Here is a 19874-nt window from a genome sequence, read left to right on the forward strand (position 1 = left end):
ATATCTGTGTGTGTGTGTGTACAGTGCAGTATATCTATCTGTGTGTGTGTGTGTACAGTGCAGTATATATATCTGTGTGTGTACAGTGCAGTATATATATCTGTGTGTGTATAGTGCAGTATATCTATCTGTGTGTGTGTGTGTACAGTGCAGTATATCTATCTGTGTGTGTGTGTGTGTACAGTGCAGTATATATATGTGTGTGTGTGTGTGTACAGTGCAGTATATATATCTGTGTGTGTGTGTACAGTGCAGTATATATATCTGTGTGTGTGTGTGTACAGTGCAGTATATATATCTGTGTGTGTGTGTACAGTGCAGTATATATATCTGTGTGTGTGTGTACAGTGCAGTATATCTACAGTTGAAGTCGGAAGTTTACATACACTTAGGTTGGAGTCATTAAAACTCGTTTTTAAACCACTCCACACATTTTTTGTAACGAACTATAGTTTTGGCAAGTCGGTTAGTACATCTACTTTGTGCATGACACAAGTCATTTTTCCAACAATTGTTTACAGACAGATTATTTCACTTAGTGATGTGTGTAGTGGTGTGTAGTGGTGTGTAGTGGTGATAGAGGTGGTGTGTAGTGGTGTGTAGTGGTGATAGTGGTGTATAGTGGTGGTGTGTAGTGGTGATAGTGGTGGTGTGTAGTGGTGATAGTGGTGTATAGTGGTGGTGTGTAGTGGTGTATAGTGGTGGTGTGTAGTGGTGATAGAGGTGTATAGTGGTGGTGTGTAGTGGTGTATAGTGGTGGTGTGTAGTGGTGATAGAGGTGTATAGTGGTGGTGTGTAGTGGTGTATAGTGGTGGTGTGGTGAGTGGTGTATAGTGGTGGTGTGTAGTGGTGATAGTGGTGTATAGTGGTGGTGTGTAGTGGTGGTGCGTAGTGGTGATAGAGGTGTATAGTGGTGGTGTGTAGTGGTGATAGTGGTGGTGTGTAGTGGTGATAGTGGTGGTGTGTAGTGGTGATAGTGGTGTATAGTGGTGGTGTGTAGTGGTGTATAGTGGTGGTGTGTAGTGGTGATAGTGGTGTATAGTGGTGGTGTGTAGTGGTGATAGTGGTGTATAGTGGTGGTGTGTAGTGGTGTATAGTGGTGGTGTGTAGTGGTGATAGAGGTGGTGATAGAGGTGGTGTGTAGTGGTGGCGTGTAGTGGTGATAGTAGTGGTGATAGTAGTGGTGATAGTGGTGGTGTGTAGTGGTGATAGTGGTGGTGTGTAGTGGTGATAGTGGTGGTGTGTAGTGGTGTATAGTGGTGGTGTATAGTGGTGATAGTGGTGTGTAGTGGTGATAGAGGTGGTGTGTAGTAGTGGTGTGTATTGGTGGTGTATGGTGGTGTGTAGTGGTGTGTAGTGGTGGTGTGTAGTGGTGATAGAGGTGGTGTGTAGTGGTGGTGTATAGTGGTGGTGTGTAGTGGTGATAGAGGTGCTGTGTAGTGGTGGTGTATAGTGGTGATAGTGGTGTGTAGTGGTGGTGTATAGTGGTGATGGTGGTGTGTAGTGGTGTGTAGTGGTGTATAGTGGTGATAGTGGTGGTGTGTAGTGGTGTTTAGTGGTGATAGTGGTGTGTAGTGGTGTGGTCCCGTGTGGCTCAGTTGGTAGAGCATGGCGTTTGCAACGCCAGGGTTGTGGGTTCATTCCCCACGGGGGGACCAGGATGAATATGTATGATCTTTCCAATTTGTAAGTCGCTCTGGATAAGAGCGTCTGCTAAATGACTTAAATGTAAAATGTAATGGTGGTGATAGTGGTGTATAGTGGTGGTGTGGTGTGGTGATAGTGGTGTGTAGTGGTGGTGTGTAGTGGTGATAGTGGTGTGTAGTGGTGGTGTGTAGTGGTGATAGTGGTGTGTAGTGGTGATAGTGGTGGTGATAGTGGTGTGTAGTGGTGATAGTGGTGTGTAGTGGTGGTGTGGTGTGTAGTGGTGGTGTGTAGTGGTGATAGTGGTGGTGATAGTGGTGTGTAGTGGTGTGTAGTGGTGGTGTGTAGTGGTGATTGTGGTGATAGTGGGGTGGTGTGATAGTGGGGTGGTGTGTGGTGGTGATAGTGGGGTGGTGTGATAGTGGGGTGGTGTGTGGTGGTGATAGTGGGGTGGTGTGTAGTGGTGATAGTGGGGTGGTGTGTAGTGGTGATAGTGGGGTGGTGTGATAGTGGGGTGGTGTGTGGTGGTGATAGTGGGGTGGTGTGTAGTGGTGGTGGTGTGTAGTGGTGATAGTGGGGTGGTGTGTAGTGGTGGTGGTATGTAGTGGTGATAGTGGGGTGGTGTGTGGTGGTGATAGTGGGGTGGTAGTAGTGGTGATAGTGGGGTGGTGTGTAGTGGTGATAGTGGGGTGGTGTGATAGTGGGGTGGTGTGTGGTGGTGATAGTGGGGTGGTGTGTAGTGGTGGTGGTGTGTAGTGGTGATAGTGGGGTGGTGTGTAGTGGTGATAGTGGGGTGGTGTGATAGTGGGGTGGTGTGTGGTGGTGATAGTGGGGTGGTGTGTAGTGGTGGTGGTGTGTAGTGGTGATAGTGGGGTGGTGTGTAGTGGTGGTGGTGTGTAGTGGTGATAGTGGGGTGGTGTGGTGTGGTGTTTTCCATCCAAGTTGTCAGACCCAGGTGGCTCGTCATTGGTGATTGGTGAAAAAGTTCACTTCATCCATAGTCACTTTACAAATTTCAAAATGATGCTGAATAAAAAATATAAATGCAACATTTCAAAGATTTGAGGTGGATTTTGGTAGATAAATGAACATAACATTCTCTGGCAACAGCTCTGGTGGACATTCCTGCAGTCAGCATGTTAATTCCACTCTCCCTCAAAAGTTGAGACATCTTTGGCATTTTGTTGTGTGACACAACTGCACATTTTAGTTGCCTTTTATTGTCCCCAACACAAGGTGCACCTGTGTAATGATCATGCTGTTTAATCAGCTACTTGATATGCCACACCTGTCAGGTGGATGGATTATCTTGGCAAAGGAGAAATGCTCACTAACAGGGATGTAAATAAATGTGTGCAAAACATTTGAGAGAAATGAGCTTTTTGTGGGTATGGAACATTTCTGGGATCTTTTATATCAGCTCATGAAACATGGGACCAACACTTTACATGTTTAGTGTACAAGGCCTGTCTTTCATAATTTGGTCAGTTATACTTTGGGGTGGCAGGTAGCCTGGTGGTTAGAGTGTTGGGCCAGTAACCGGCAGGTTTCTGGATCAAATCCCCGAGCTGACAAGGTAGAAATCTGTCATTCTGCCCCTGAACAAGGCAGTTAATCCACTGTTCCCCAGTAGGCCATCGTAGTAAATAAGAATTTGTTCTTAATGGACTTGCCTAGTTAAATATAGGGTACATGTGTAGGTTTGTTGCTGGCACGTCATGTCTAAGTTTGCCAATGAAAACATTAAAGTAGTTGGCAATATCAGTGGGTTTAGTGATGAATGAAACATCTGATTGAATGAATGATGGAGCTGAGTTTGCCTTTTTTCCCTAAATTTAATTTGATGTGTTCTAAAGCATTTTACTGTCATTCTGTATAGATTCTTTTTATTCTGTTTAGTCACATGATTTCTCAATTTGCAGTAGGTTTGCTAATCGGTTGTGCAGCCAGACTTATTTAACACTCCTTTTGCCTCATCCCTCTCAAACATAACATTTTTCAATTCCTCGGCAGTCCACTGTGATTTACGTTTTTTTGTTGTCATTTTCTTAATGGGTGCATGCTTATTTCATGTTGTGACATTGTATTAGTTAATGTGACGACTGCCGCTCATCGAATGATTAACGGTTTATAATTACGTGATTAAATGAATCAGGCCATTATTAACTCATTAACCTGGGGCACCATGGGAAAATTAGTTTTATTGAGTTTCTATTTCCCAAATTAACTCAAAGAATATCACTTTTACAACAGTCGCTAATCAATCAATTTCCTCTACAGTCTCATTCTGAACGTCGCATAATCCGGGAATCTGCACGGACCCGGATCCCACCAATGAGATCGTACCACATCAATCTTAGTGGATTATGTATTTACTAGCAAGCTAAAATGATGATAAAAGATACACACAAAAACACATTCTAGGCTATTGATTAGAACTTAGTATAACGGGCCAACGCACTCTGGCGCGTGTTACCCACAATGGGGATTTAAAAGAGAGAGAAAAAGACAAAGTACACGAGAGAAATATACATTAGGGTGCATTTGTCAGCTATGCTTATTTTAAGCCTTGCCCCGAACTGCCGCTCTTATGGGTCAGAATATAATGATGTAATTACGTGTAGAAGGGCTCAGATGGGGGTCTCTGCGTAGACCGTTTAGGCTTCTCAATGACACACTTCTCTGGTGTAACTCTCTGGTTGTCCTCACGATGTCAGTGTCCTTTTGGCTTAGTGGTCTGTTTCCTCGCCCTCGTTCTGAAAGGGTTCTCTGGTTACAGGGTGCAACTCTCTGGTTGTCCTCACGATGTCAGTGTCCTTTTGGCTTAGTGGTCTGATTCCTCGCCCTCGTTCTGAAAGGGTTCTCTGGTTACAGGGTGCAACTCTCTGGTTGTCCTCACGATGTCAGTGTCCTTTTGGCTTAGTGGTCTGTTTCCTCGCCCTCGTTCTGAAAGGGTTCTCTGGTTACAGGGTGTAACTCTCTGGTTGTCCTCACGATGTCAGTGTCCTTTTGGCTTAGTGGTCTGATTCCTCGCCCTCGTTCTGAAAGGGTTCTTCTGAGGACAGCCAGCCCTGTAGCTCAGGGCTCACAGCGTAGGTATAAAAACAGTGTAGATACACGATTCGATGGGGAGTGGAGACCGGGTGGTCCGGCTTGAATTCACCCTCTTAGACACAGCTACTCATCCGTAGCTTGGGTAGAAAAGGGTTCCTTTGTCTTCAACCTCGTGTTGCGTTTTGGGTTCGTTGACTACTCAGACCTTTGCTGCAGCTCAGGGTCACTTAGTCTGATATGTTAATTCTTAACTCACATGTTTTATACCCTCGGGTCACTTAGTCTGATATGTTAATTCTTAACTCACATGTCTTATACCCTCGGGTCAGAAGTGGGCGTCGTCCACCTTTAGGGCAATTCTCTGGGCGTATCAAGTTACGAGGCTGGAGGTCTGGATTTGACTCAGATCCAATTTAGACAACTAACTTCACATTTCATCTTTACAAAAACATGCTCTTTGATTTGGACATTTTCCACACAATGTATAAACATCAAGCACATATTACATTTACAATGTTTTCGTTTTAACGTTGTCCTTTAACTTTTAATAACATAACAAAAATGACATTCATTTTCATATTCCATCTATCGTCATTACCACCATTGTGGCTGAAGAAACCCCTTGTCCCAAAGTCCGTTTATTGCATGTTAATGTTCTCCATAGTTCTCCATAGTGAGAGGACAAAGGAATTTGGTCTCCTGCCTTAGATTTACAATGGGCGTGAGGTGTCATAACCCCCCCCCCCCATCTTCCTATCCCTTGAGATCCCTTCTCCTCTGGTGGGGGTGGGATCTCTCTGCAGGCTTGTGGTCATTGGTAACCTGAGCCGAGCAGGACAGTCTTATTTCAGAAATGTGTCAAGTGCTCCTCATTACAAACCACTGACCAGCAAATATTCTTTACATTATCATCGGAATCACTACAAAACCTCTTGTAGGACCTCTTATACACAATATTAGGTCCAGCCTTTGGAACTTTGTTTTCCCAAGATTTGGCTACTATATGTAACCGACCACCTCGATTCTGGCTTATGTAGAAAAATGTTTAATGCTGTTTTTTATATTGGATAGAAGTAGAGACTCAGAGCTAGAAAATGGTATATCATACACTACAGTTGAGGAACAATGGGAAAGTAATTCTGCTTTGAAAGTTAATTAACCTGTAACCCCAATTTTGAGAAAATAGCCATAGAATGTTTTGGGTGAAGAGGTCTTCTTTGTCTCCACCCATTCAGCACCCATTCAGCACCCATTCAGCACCCATTCAGCACCCATTCAGCACCCATTCAGCCCCCATTCAGCCCCCATTCAGCACCCATTCAGCCCCCATTCAGCCCCCATTCAGCACCCATTCAGCACCCATTCAGCACCCATTCAGCACCCATTCAGCACCCAGTCAGCACCCATTCAGCACCCATTCAGCACCCATTCAGCACCCATTCAGCACCCATTCAGCCTTAGTTCCATCCGTCTCTTCAAGGATTCACATGTGATGCCATGTGGTAAACACACGCTATGTCAAATAAAATGTCCGTTTATTCGTCACATGCACAGGATACAGAAGGTGTAAACGGTACAGTGACAGTACTTGCATACATGCAATATCAACAACAGAAAGTGTCCAGATATCGTTATTAGATGACCCGACACACTTGTCTAAATTCATGTGAAGGAAATGCTATAACCACCTCCCAGTCACATCTAGTTAAGTGGAGGGGTCACTATTGTCTACACATGTTCATGTAATACAATTGATGGCCGTAATCACCCCCAGACACACCTGGCTAACTTGATGGGTCATGTAATAATCCGTCCCGAAGTGGAGTCTTTTGTTTAGACATGTAGCTAGCTAGGTAGCTAGCTAGCTAAACAACGAACCGGCATAACCCCAACTCATACTACTACCAATACAAACATTGTCGTTGCTGTAGTATGAATCTGCAGGTAGCTAATGCTAACAGACTAGGGTCAATGTTTAACTAGCTAACATTAGGCTAGAACTAGCAATTCAAATGTACTTCTGATTCAACTAATGTTACTACACAGATCATACACGTTCGTTAGCTAGCGAGCCAGCAAGCTAACGTTTGCTAGCTAACTAACAGCTTTTACTTTCAATAATAATGACCTTCTGACAAAATTCGAAACTTATCTGGAAAATGTAGTTACTCGTATACATGGAGGAACGCTTCACACTGACTGGAACCATTTAACTCTGTTTTGTTTGTAGCTACATCTTGTTTGGCCGGCGTTGTGTCAAGTCACTCCGGTTCACACTGACTGGAACCATTTAGCTCTGGTTTGTTTGTAGCTACATCTTGTTTGGCCGGCGTTGTGTCAAGTCACTCCGGTTCACACTGACTGGGGCGTGTGTAGAAAGGAGCCCATCACTTTTTCCTACTGATCTGTCGATGGCGCCCGCTAAATTCAGGGCATCGATGTTGTTGAGACAAGTAGCAGAACTTTTGTAGTTCTCGATGGCTAACGTTATATCTTTCAAAAACGGTGCGGTAGAAAGGACTGTCAACACATACTGAACAGCTCATGTTATTAACAGAAGAGTACTACATGGCAGACCAATCCAAACTCATCTCCCGGGAATGTCCAGCCCATACATTATCTCAGCCAATCATGGCTAGTGGGAAGGTTCCTGGTCTTTTCAGTGTTGCCAACTTAGCAACTTTGTCACTATATTTAGCGAGTATTCAGACCCATCTAGCGGCACATTTAAAAAAAAAATCAATTAGCGACAAATCTAGCAACTTTTTCTGGTGTGTTATTGGAGACTTTTGGAGACTCTGACGTGAAAGCACGTATCGTTCTTACTCTTCTCAACAAGCAGCGGGTGCTGCCGGGGGCCCCACCCCCGTCCCAAAGCACTCACAGGCGGCCCAGTCCTCGCGCAGCGGTCCCTCCCAGTTGTCAGAGCAGGAGATGTTCACCTCTCCAGACTGCAAATGAATCTCTCATGCGGGAAGCCGCCGCTGGCTAATCCCACCCTGGCTTACATTCAGGGCGGGATGTAAATGTAAAATGTTCTTTGTCTAAAATACATCACTGCATTTGACTCACACAGCCTCAGTCTCTTACTCACCTTGTCCACTGTGTGTGTGCCTCTTTGTGACGTAAGCTAAACATCTAGCTGGCTAGTTCATCATCAGTCTAAACTGTACACCCTTAAATACAGAAAGGAGTGGGAATCAAACTCTGAATTCAAATTCGAAGGCTGACTGCCTGTATTGTAAGGCTGATTTCTACGACAAACTTAGTGATGTAAAAAAACACATGACAACTCAAAAACATACTCAAAAGGCAAAGCCTTATAACAGTTCCATCTAAAACAAGCTGCCATTTATGGTTAAAAAAAATGTACACTGCAAAAAAGTCTGAGGCCACCATGGCATTAGCTATCGCTGAACACTGTTCCATGCTGGCATGTGATCACATTGGAGAAGCATGTAGAGCTGCTTTCTCAGACGCCACTGCTGCTACCCACTTCAAAATGCACAGGACAAAGAGCACAGAAATGATTCATGGTGTTCTAGCACCATACTTTCTGGAAGAGTTGGTCGCAGATGAGGGGTGACCAGCGTTTCAGCCTCCTCCTCCATGAGTCCACAGATGTAAGTGTTTCTAAGTACCTGGGGGTTGTGATAAGGTACTTTAGTGACACCAAGCAGACAATGGTATCAACATTTCTGGGGCTTGTTGAGTTGGAGGAGATGCCAAATCTATAGCCCGTGCTGTTGTGGCTGTGGTGTTGTCTTAAAAAAGAGAAACTCCTGGGGATAGGGACTGACAATGCCTCTTATGACGGGGATTAACAATGGGGTCCATAAAGTGGTGAAGGAGGAGTATGGCCTCATATCTGGTTCTTATTCGCTGTGTGAGCCGCTCTCTGCAGCTTGCTCATTTGTAGTGCTAAACATATTTAGGGTGTTCTCTCTCTCTCGACGTTAGTCCTCTCTCCTACAGCGTCCATCACAATTAGATGCACACGGACAATTATGCAAATTAGGTGATGACGTCATTTAGCGCATTTTAGGACAGCCAATAGCTACTTTCCTTACTGAGGAGTTGGCAACACGGGGTCTTTTTCCATGGCTAAACCAACTAGGCTTGTAATTTTAACAATTTTTTTCGTATTTATGGATGGAATACAAGTTTGTTATTAAGGCACATGAAAGTTCACCTTACATTAGGCATTTCTGCCAAACAACGCATTTTAAAACAAAAAAATTAATGTTTACATTCAAATGCTTATTCTGTGAAGTAGTGACGTGCGACATACACCTAGTTTCCAATTCACAAAGAATGACGCAGGCCGCTAATACATATTCACAAAGAATGACGCAGGCTGCTAATACATATTCACAAAGAATGACGCAGGCCGCTAATACATATTCACAAAGAATGACGCAGGCCGCTAATACATATTCACAAAGAATGACGCAGGCCGCTAATACATATTCACAAAGAATGACGCAGGCCGCTAATACATATTCACAAAGAATGACGCAGGCCGCTAATACATATTCAAAGAATGACGCAGGCCGCTAATACATATTCACAAAGAATGACGCAGGCCGCTAATACATATTCACAAAGAATGACGCAGGCCGCTAATACATATTCACAAAGAATGACGCAGGCCGCTAATACATATTCACAAAGAATGACGCAGGCCGCTAATACATATTCACAAAGAATGATGCAGGCCGCTAATACATATTCACAAAGAATGACGCAGGCCGCTAATACATATTCACAAAGAATGACGCAGGCCGCTAATACATATTCACAAAGAATGATGCAGGCTGCTAATACATAATTGATACATATTTACGAATTGAGGGGTGAGAACGTTGTGGGTGATTTCCATGTGGAGTGGACAAGTAATGTTAAGGCTGCGAAGGTTCGACTGAGATAGGAACAATAGCACACCTGAACTTGGTTAAAATAATTGTTTAATTCAAAAGTTAATAAATGGCAAATGCAATTTCCGTATATACGGGTTCACTGTAACATCACGCAGGATGAAAAACAGAGAAGACACTTGTTCCTGACAAAGATATTATAATATACTCATGACAGAGATAGTTCCCGCTTCCGAGCCGGCCTGTCAGAGTAGAGACTGGGCGTGGTTTAGACTCACCCAGCCTATCGTTGGTGTTGGCGCTTAAGCTAGTCCTAGCCCCTTAGCGCATGTGATGTCCCGACGCTGTTGCTGTGTAGATCACGCTCCTTCACCCCAAAGACTGAGGTCAGACAGCTCTGTAATATTGTCTGAGCTATTTGCACCTGTATACATTGTCCACTGTTCTCGCTCAAGGCTAACCACAGCTTCCCAGCTTCTTATCTGAGCTAACTGTTACTTCCAGCACACACACACAGACACCCAGGCGCCCAGAACAACAGTTGCTAATATTCAATTTGAGTATTCAATCACATATAGTATTGGGTTGTAGTGCATAATTCAGAACCTCACAGATGATCTTCGTGTGTATAGTTTATCTATTATTGTCTATTGTACACCATAGTCAGCAGTCTCCTGATTCACCCCCCTCCCTCTACACCCCTCCTGTGCCTCTCTAAGATTAGCACAGTTTCGGTCACACAGTACAGTGCCCTTCTTAACACACACATTTCACACTGCTGTTCATATCTTATGCCCTTGTACATTGTTGCATACACACATATTTCAGGCTGTGGCCTCATGGTTAGGCTATGAGAACTGTTACTCCTGAGAACAAAGACAAATTGTCAGGCCTACATGAGTCAGTAGCTTAAACTTTAATTAATGTAAAATCCTTCTAGTTTATAGTTATTTTAGCACGCTAAGCCTAGCAAAACCCCACAGTAACAACAAGTAGGGAGCTAGCTAGCATGCCAACCTTATCTAGCTAACTAATGGTATGTTGTTACACGGTATTCAAAAGATTAGCCAGCTAGGCTATGACAGGTTCTGGAGCTGGATTTGTCATGTAGGGAAAAATTTTAGGATAGGGGAAACCATTATCTTTGACTTTCCAATCGATTTTTATCTCAAGTTTTCTCTGCCTAGCTATTAAACGGTTCGGTAATGTAGATTTTTTATTTTATTTTACTTTTATTTAACTAGGCAAGTCAGTTAAGAACAAATTCTTATTTTGAATGACGGTGGGTTTAACTGCCTTATTCAGGGACGGAACCACAGATTTGTACCTTGTCAGCTCGGGATTTGAACTTGTAACCTTTCGGTTACTAGTCCAACGCTCTAACCACTAGGCTACGCTGCCGCCCCAGGTTCTGGAGCTGGATTTGTCACGTAGGGAAACATTATCCACAGATGGATAGGGGAAACCATTATCTTTGACTTTCCAATCGATTTTTATTTCCAAAGTTTTGAAGCTCCGGTAATATGGATAGCCTAGCTATTAAACGGTTTGGTAATATGGATAGCCTAGCTATTAAACGGTTTGGTAATGTGGATAGCCTAGCTATTAAACGGTTTGGTAATGTGGATAGCCTAGCTATTAAACGGTTTGGTAATATGGATAGCCTAGCTATTAAACGGTTTGGTAATGTGGATAGCCTAGCTATTAAACGGTTTGGTAATGTGGATAGCCTAGCTATTAAACGGGTTGGTAATGTGGATAGCCTAACTATTAAACGGTTTGGTAATATGGAAAGCCTAGCTATTAAACGGTTTGGAAATATGGATAGCCTAGCGATTAAACGGTTTGGTAATATGGATAGCCTAGCTATTAAACGGTTTGGTAATGTGGATAGCCTAGCTATTGAACGGTTTGGTAATGTGGATAGCCTAGCTATTAAACGGTTTGGTAATGTGGATAGCCTAGCTATTGAACGGTTTGGTAATATGGATAGCCTAGCTATTAAACGGTTTGGTTATGTGGATAGCCTAACTATTGAACGGTTTGGTAATATGGATAGCCTAGCTATTAAACGGTTTGGTAATATGGATAGCCTAGCTATTAAACGGTTTGGTAATATGGATAGCCTAGCTATTAAACGGTTTGGTTATGTGGATAGCCTAGCTATTAAACGGTTTGGTAATATGGATAGCCTAGCTATTAAACGGTTTGGTAATATGGATAGCCTAGCTATTAAACGGTTTGGTAATCAATCAATCAAGTTTATTTTATATAGCCCTTCGTACATCAGCTAATATCTCGAAGTGCTGTACAGAAACCCAGCCTAAAACCCCAAACAGCAAGCAATGCAGGTGTAGAAGCACGTTGGCTAGGAAAATCTCCCTAGAAAGGCCAAAACCTAGGAAGAAACCTAGAGAGGAACCAGGCTATGAGGGGTGGCCAATCCTCTTCTGGCTGTGCCGGGTGGAGATTATAACAGAACTATGCCAAGATGTTCAAAATGTTCATAAGTGACAAGCATGGTCAAATAATAATCATGAATAATTTTCAGTTGGCTTTTCATAGCCGATCATTAAGAGTTGAAAACAGCAGGTCTGGGACAGGTGGCGGTTCCATAACCGCAGGCAGAACAGTTGAAACTGGAATAGCAGCAAGGCCAGGTGGACTGGGGACAGCAAGCTATTAAACGGTAATGTGGATAGCCTAGCTATTAAACGGTTTGGTAATATGGATAGCCTAGCTATTAAACGGTTTGGTAATATGGATAGCCTAGCTATTAAACGGTTTGGTAATGTGGATAGCCTAGCTATTAAACGGTTTGGTAATATGGATAGCCTAACTATTAAACGTTTTGGTTATGTGGATAGCCTAGCTATTAAACGGTTTGGTAATATGGATAGCCTAGCTATTAAACGGTTTGGTAATGTGGATAGCCTAGCTATTAAACGGTTTGGTAATGTGGATAGCCTAGCTATTGACCGGTTTGGTAATGTGGATAGCCTAACTATTGACCGGTTTGGTAATGTGGATAGCCTAGCTATTAAACGGTTTAGACTAGTGGCGTGTTTTCTACATTGTAGACATGGTGCAACGTTTGGTGGGCTCATGGTTCTCACATCTAGGGGAAGTGAAATAACAGGCTACAATGACTGCTGATGATGCACGCCGCAAATGATATGTGCCTTTGTTACAACTATGAAACAAAAAGCATTTGAACACGGTAACAGCTTCTTTTTACAATGATAAAAAATTAAAATTCCCCAATCACCAAGATGCACGGTCAAATGGTGAAAACATCAGTAGCCTAACCCTCATTATAAGCACCAAGTGTACTTGATAAATAGTGAATATCAGCTTAAAAACAATAATGTCATTTCATTGGAGTACAGGCTTAACTGAATGAACAACAGAGACAGAATACAATATGTAATGTTATTAAATAGTCAGAGGAACGGAAACTGGTGAGTGAGTTGCTAATTTTATTATTTTTTATATATTTTTTACTTCTTACCCTTTTTCTCCCCAATTTCGAGATATCCAATTGGTAGTTACAGTCTTGTCCCATCGCTGCAACTCCCCTTTAGACTCGGGAGAGGCGACGGTCTAGAGCCGTGCGTCCTCCGAAACACGACCCAGCCAAGCCACACTGTTTCTTGACACACTGCTCGCTTAACCCGGAAGCCAGCCGCACCAATGTGTCGGGAGGAAACACTGTCAAGCTGGCGACCGAAAGTCAGCTTCCGGGCGCCCGGCGTGCCACAAGGACCAATTGTGCGCCGCGTCACGGGTCTCCCGGTCACTGCCGGCAGGGATCGAACCCAGGTCTGTAGTGCGATAATCAGCCCGTAGCATTGTCACCGCCTCGTTCTATCCGAACGGTGCCGTCCCCTCCTGTCTCACCCCTCCTGTCTCACCCCTCCTGTCTCACACCGTTTCATTTGGTGGTGGCAGCGGGCACCTGCTCAGTGCGCATCGTTCTGGCTATTTTGCGCTTAATCCTTGAAGGTGTAGGTTCTGGGCTGAGAATCAGAAGAATGATCATCACAATTCATTGCTTGGATTGAGTGGATTGATATAGGGTACATGTCATTTAGAGAATAGAATTAGAGTAGATCAATTCATTGAGTGGATTGATATAGGGTACATGTCATTTAGAGAATAGAATTAGAGTAGATCAATTCATTGAGTGGATTGATATAGGGTACATGTCATTTAGAGAATAGAATTAGAGTAGATCAATTCATTGAGTGGATTGATATAGGGTACATGTCATTTAGAGAATAGAATTAGAGTAGATCAATTCATTGAGTGGATTGATATAGGGTACATGTCATTTAGAGAATAGAATTAGAGTAGATCAATTCAATTGAATGGATTGATATAGGGTACATGTCATTTAGAGAATAGAATTAGAATAGATCAATTCAATTGAATGGCCCTGTTCTTCATTCACAATTGGTGATGACACAATTCTGCATCGTTCGCTTCTCATCGCTCATCAACTCACCCATTCTCTCCCTACCGCCCCATCATACTTTACTTTATTTATGTCATCTGTTATATGTGTGAAATGAGTTTCGGTATAGTTATAGTGATTATCAACTGGGCACGGCACCATCAACTACTTTGGGAGAAGGAGCGGAGCAGGCCCAACTGTTGGGAAAATGAGGGGCAACGGGGGAAAACCATTCCAGAAATTACATGCCCTCCTAAAACTGGTTCTGACTCCAGTTGTGTTTGATATTACGATTCTAACACTGACATTGTGTTATATAGACTGATTTAGGAAAGACGGAGGGGGCTTGACTTTCACAATGACAGAGTAATACCAGGCTTTCTCACTGTCTATCTCTTAACCCATCTCTGTTAACATGTCTGTCTGCCTGTCTGTCTTTCTCTCTGTCTGTTAAACTGTCTGTCTTTCTCCCTGTCTGTTAACCTGTCTGTCTGCCTGTCTGTTAACCTGTCTGTTAACCTGTCTGTCTGCCTGTCTGTTAACCTGTCTGTCTGCCTGTCTGTCTTTCTGTCTGTTAACATGTCTGTCTTTCTCTCTGTCTGTTAACATGTCTGTCTGTCTTTCTCTCTGTCTGTTAACATGTCTGTCTGCCTCTGTCTTTCTCTCTGTCTGTTAACCTGTCTGTCTTTCTCTCTGTCTGTTAACATGTCTGTCTTTCTCTCTGTCTGTTAACCTGTCTGTCTGCCTGTCTGTCTCTTTCTCTCTGTGTTAACCTGTCTGTTTACTTGTCTCTCCTCTCCTCAGATTGCCTTCTCTCAGCACAGTAACTTCATGGATCTGGTGCAGTTCTTCGTCACGTTCTTCAGGTGAGCGCCGCCTCTTCTTCCTCATTTCTTCCTCCTCCTGTTCATTATCCTCTTCCTCGTCCTTCTCCTCTTCCTCTCTCTGTCACTGTGGATACCAACAGTCCAACACCACACTACGTGTAGCCACGGCGATGTTGGTGGATAGCAGAACTCTGGAACCTCATCCAATTTGTAAGTCGCTCTGGATAAGAGCGTCTGCTAAATGACTTAAATGTAAATGTAATGGTGGGTTGCTGGTAGAGTGTAGGAATGTAATACTGCTGTAATGTGTTATCGGTCTCAGAACCAGACCAACAGCAGAGTGGGACAGAAATACAGAGGGTGTGTGGCTCCCTGGATGTCACACGTATGCTAGAGAGACAGTGTTTAACTGTGTGTGTGTGTGTGTTTGTGTCTTAAGGTCAGTTTATATCTGAGCGACCTGGAAGAGTTTATAAGTACTGTTGCTTACTTGTGAATTCAATTCGGAGCTTGCCTATCAACACAACAGGAGTGATGGAGCTGTGATGGAGCTGTGATGGAGCTGTGATGGAGCATTGATAGAACAGTGATGGATCATTGATGGAACAGTGATGGATCATTGATGGAACAGTGATAGAACATTGATAGAACAGTGATAGAACATTGATGGAACAGTGATAGAACAGTGATGGAACAGTGATGGAACATTGATGGAACAGTGATGGAACAGTGATGGAACAGTGATGGAACAGTGATGGAACATTGATGGAACAGTGATGGAACAGTGATGGAACAGTGATGGAACAGTGATAGACCAGTGATAGACCAGTGATAGACCAGTGATGGAACAGTGATGGAACAGTGATGGAACAGTGATGGAACAGTGATAGAACATTGATGGAACAGTGATGGAACAGTGATGGAACAGTGATAGAACATTGATGGAACATTGATGGAACAGTGATGGAACAGTGATAGAACAGTGATGGAACAGTGATGGAACAGTGATGGAACATTGATGGAACATTGATGGAACAGTGATGGAACAGTGATGGAACAGTGATGGAACAGTGATGGAACAGTGATGGAACATTGATGGAACATTGATGGAACAGTGATGGAACATTGATGGAACAGTGATGGGACATTGATAGAACAGTGATGGAACAGTGATGGAACAGTGATGGAACAGTGATGGAACATTGATGGAACAGTGATGGAACAGTGATAGAACAGTGATGGAACAGTGATGGAACAGTGATGGAACATTGATAGAACAGTGATGGAACAGTGATGGAATAGTGATGGAACATTGATGGAACAGTGATGGGACATTGATAGAACATTGATGGAACAGTGATTGAACAGTGATGGAACATTGATAGAACATTGATGGAACATTGATGGAACAGTGATGGAACAGTAATCCTCCTACACTAACTAGCCCCATTCATCTATTACAGTAGTCCTCCTCTACTAGCCCCATTCATCTATTACAGTAGGCCTCCTACACTAACTAGCCCCATTCATCTATTACAGTAGTCCTCCTCTACTAGCCCCATTCATCTATTACAGTAGTCCTCCTCTACTAGCCCCATTCATCTATTACAGTAGTCCTCCTACACTAACTAGCCCCGTTCATCTATTACAGTAGTCCTCCTCTACTAGCCCCATTCATCTATTACAGTAGTCCTCCTACACTAACTAGCCCCGTTCATCTATTACAGTAGTCCTCCTCTACTAGCCCCATTGATCTATAACAGTAGTCCTCCTCTACTAGCCCCATTCATCTATTACAGTAGTCCTCCTACACTAACTAGCCCCGTTCATCTATTACAGTAGTCCTCCTCTACTAGCCCCATTCATCTATTACAGTAGTCCTCCTACACTAACTAGCCCCATTCATCTATTACAGTAGTCCTCCTACACTAACTAGCCCCGTTCATCTATTACAGTAGGCCTTCTACACTAACTAGCCCCATTCATCTATTACAGGAGTCCTCCTACACTAACTAGCCCCGTTCATCTATTACAGTAGTCCTCCTACACTAACTAGCCCCGTTCATCTATTACAGTAGTCCTCCTACACTAACTAGCCCCATTCATCTATTACAGTAGTCCTCATACACTAACTAGCCCCATTCATCTATTACAGTAGTCCTCCTACACTAACTAGCCCCATTCATCTATTACAGTAGTCCTCCTCTACTAGCCCCATTCATATATTACAGTAGTCCTCCTCTACTAGCCCCATTGATCTATTACAGTAGTCCTCCTAAACTAACTATCCCCATTCATCTATTACAGTAGTCCTCATACACTAACTAGTCCCATTCATCTATTACAGTAGTCCTGCTACACTAACTAGCCCCATTCATATATTACAGTAGTCCTCCTCTACTAGCCCCATTGATCTATTACAGTAGTCCTCCTACACTAACTAGCCCCGTTCATCTATTACAGTAGTCCTCCTACACTAACTAGCCCCGTTCATCTATTACAGTAGTCCTCCTCTACTAGCCCCATTGATCTATTACAGTAGTCCTCCTAAACTAACTATCCCCATTCATCTATTACAGTAGTCCTCATACACTAACTAGTCCCATTCATCTATTACAGTAGTCCCATTCATCTATTACAGTAGTCCTCCTCTACTAGCCCATTCATCTATTACAGTAGTCCTCCTACACTAACTAGCCCCATTCATCTATTACAGTAGTCCTCCTACACTAACTAGCCCCATTCATATATTACAGTAGTCCTCCTCTACTAGCCCCATTGATCTATTACAGTAGTCCTCCTACACTAACTAGCCCCGTTCATCTATTACAGTAGTCCTCCTACACTAACTAGCCCCGTTCATCTATTACAGTAGTCCTCCTCTACTAGCCCCATTGATCTATTACAGTAGTCCTCCTACACTAACTAGTCCGCTTCATCTATTACAGTAGTCCTCCTACACTAACTAGCCCCATTCATCATTCATCTATTACAGTAGTCCTCCTCTACTATCCCCATTCATCTATTACAGTAGTCCTCCTCTACTATCCCCATTCATATATTACAGTAGTCCTCTACTAGCCCCATTGATCTATTACAGTAGTCCTCCTACACTAACTAGCCCCGTTCATCTATTACAGTAGGCCTTCTACACTAACTAGCCCCATTCATCTATTACAGTAGTCCTCCTACACTAACTAGCCCCGTTTATCTATTACAGTAGTCCTCCTACACTAACTAGCCCCATTCATCTATTACAGTAGTCCTCCTACACTAACTAGCCCCATTCATCTATTACAGTAGTCCTCCTCTACTAGCCCCATTCATCTATTACAGTAGTCCTCTTCTACTAGCCCCATTGATCTATTACAGTAGTCCTCCTAAACTAACTATACCCATTCATCTATTACAGTAGTCCTCATACACTAACTAGTCCCATTCATCTATTACAGTAGTCCTGCTACACTAACTAGCCCCATTCATATATTACAGTAGTCCTCCTACACTAACTAGCCCCATTCATCTATTACAGTAGTCCTCCTCTACTAGCCCCATTCATCTATTACAGTAGTCCTCCTCTACTAGCCCCATTGATCTATTACAGTAGTCCTCCTACACTAACTAGCCCCGTTCATCTATTACAGTAGTCCTCCTACACTAACTAGCCCCGTTCATCTATTACAGTAGTCCTCCTCTACTAGCCCCATTGATCTATTACAGTAGTCCTCCTAAACTAACTATCCCCATTCATCTATTACAGTAGTCCTCCTACACTAACTAGTCCCATTCATCTATTACAGTAGTCCTGCATACACTAACTAGCCCCATTCATCTATTACAGTAGTCCTCCTACACTAACTAGCCCCATTCATCTATTACAGTAGTCCTCCTACACTAACTAGCCCCATTCATCTATTACAGTAGTCCTCCTACACTAACTAGCCCCATTCATATATTACAGTAGTCCTCCTCTACTAGCCCCATTGATCTATTACAGTAGTCCTCCTACACTAACTAGCCCCGTTCATCTATTACAGTAGTCCTCCTCTACTAGCCCCATTCATCTATTACAGTAGTCCTCCTACACTAACTAGCCTCGTTCATCTATTACAGTAGTCCTCCTACACTAACTAGCCCCATTCATCTATTACAGTAGTCCTCCTACACTAACTAGCCCCGTTCATCTATTACAGTAGGCCTTCTACACTAACTAGCCCCATTCATCTATTACAGTAGTCCTCCTACACTAACTAGCCCCGTTCATCTATTACAGTAGTCCTCCTACACTAACTTGCCCCGTTCATCTATTACAGTAGTCCTCCTACACTAACTAGCCCCATTCATCTATTACAGTAGTCCTCCTACACTAACTAGCCCCATTCATCTATTACAGTAGTCCTCCTACACTAACTAGCCCCATTCATCTATTACAGTAGTCCTCCTCTACTAGCCCCATTCATCTATTACAGTAGTCCTCCTCTACTAGCCCCAATAATCTATTACAGTAGTCCTCCTAAACTAACTATCCCCATTCATCTATTACAGTAGTCCTCATACACTAACTAGTCCCATTCATCTATTACAGTAGTCCTGCTACACTAACTAGCCCCATTCATATATTACAGTAGTCCTCCTCTACTAGCCCCATTGATCTATTACAGTAGTCCTCCTACACTAACTAGCCCCGTTCATCTATTACAGTAGTCCTCCTACACTAGCCCCATTCATATATTACAGTAGTCTTCCTCTACTAGCCCCATTGATCTATTACAGTAGTCCTCCTACACTAACTAGCCCCATTGATCTATTACAGTAGTCCTCCTACACTAACTAGCCCCATTCATCATTCATCTATTACAGTAGTCCTCCTATACTATCCCCATTCATATATTACAGTAGTCCTCCTCTACTAGCCCCATTGATCTATTACAGTAGTCCTCCTACACTAACTAGCCCCATTCATCTATTACAGTAGTCCTCCTCTACTAGCCCCATTCATCTATTACAGTAGTCCTC

General features: G+C 43.2%; 1 protein-coding gene across 5 annotated transcripts in view; it reads left to right on the forward strand.

Moving 5' to 3' along the window:
- Nucleotides 1-19874, forward strand: part of LOC139554034 (attractin-like) — a 233635-nt gene that overhangs the window by 160276 nt on the left and 53485 nt on the right. For all 5 annotated transcript variants that reach the window (XM_071366930.1, XM_071366934.1, XM_071366931.1 and 2 more), the window contains exon 25: nucleotides 14836-14897. In XM_071366930.1, the coding sequence (XP_071223031.1) occupies nucleotides 14836-14897 (62 nt within the window). The remainder of the gene's footprint in view (nucleotides 1-14835; nucleotides 14898-19874) is intronic.

This window comes from Salvelinus alpinus, chromosome 25 (assembly GCF_045679555.1).
Source record: "Salvelinus alpinus chromosome 25, SLU_Salpinus.1, whole genome shotgun sequence".
NCBI lineage: Eukaryota > Metazoa > Chordata > Actinopteri > Salmoniformes > Salmonidae > Salvelinus > Salvelinus alpinus.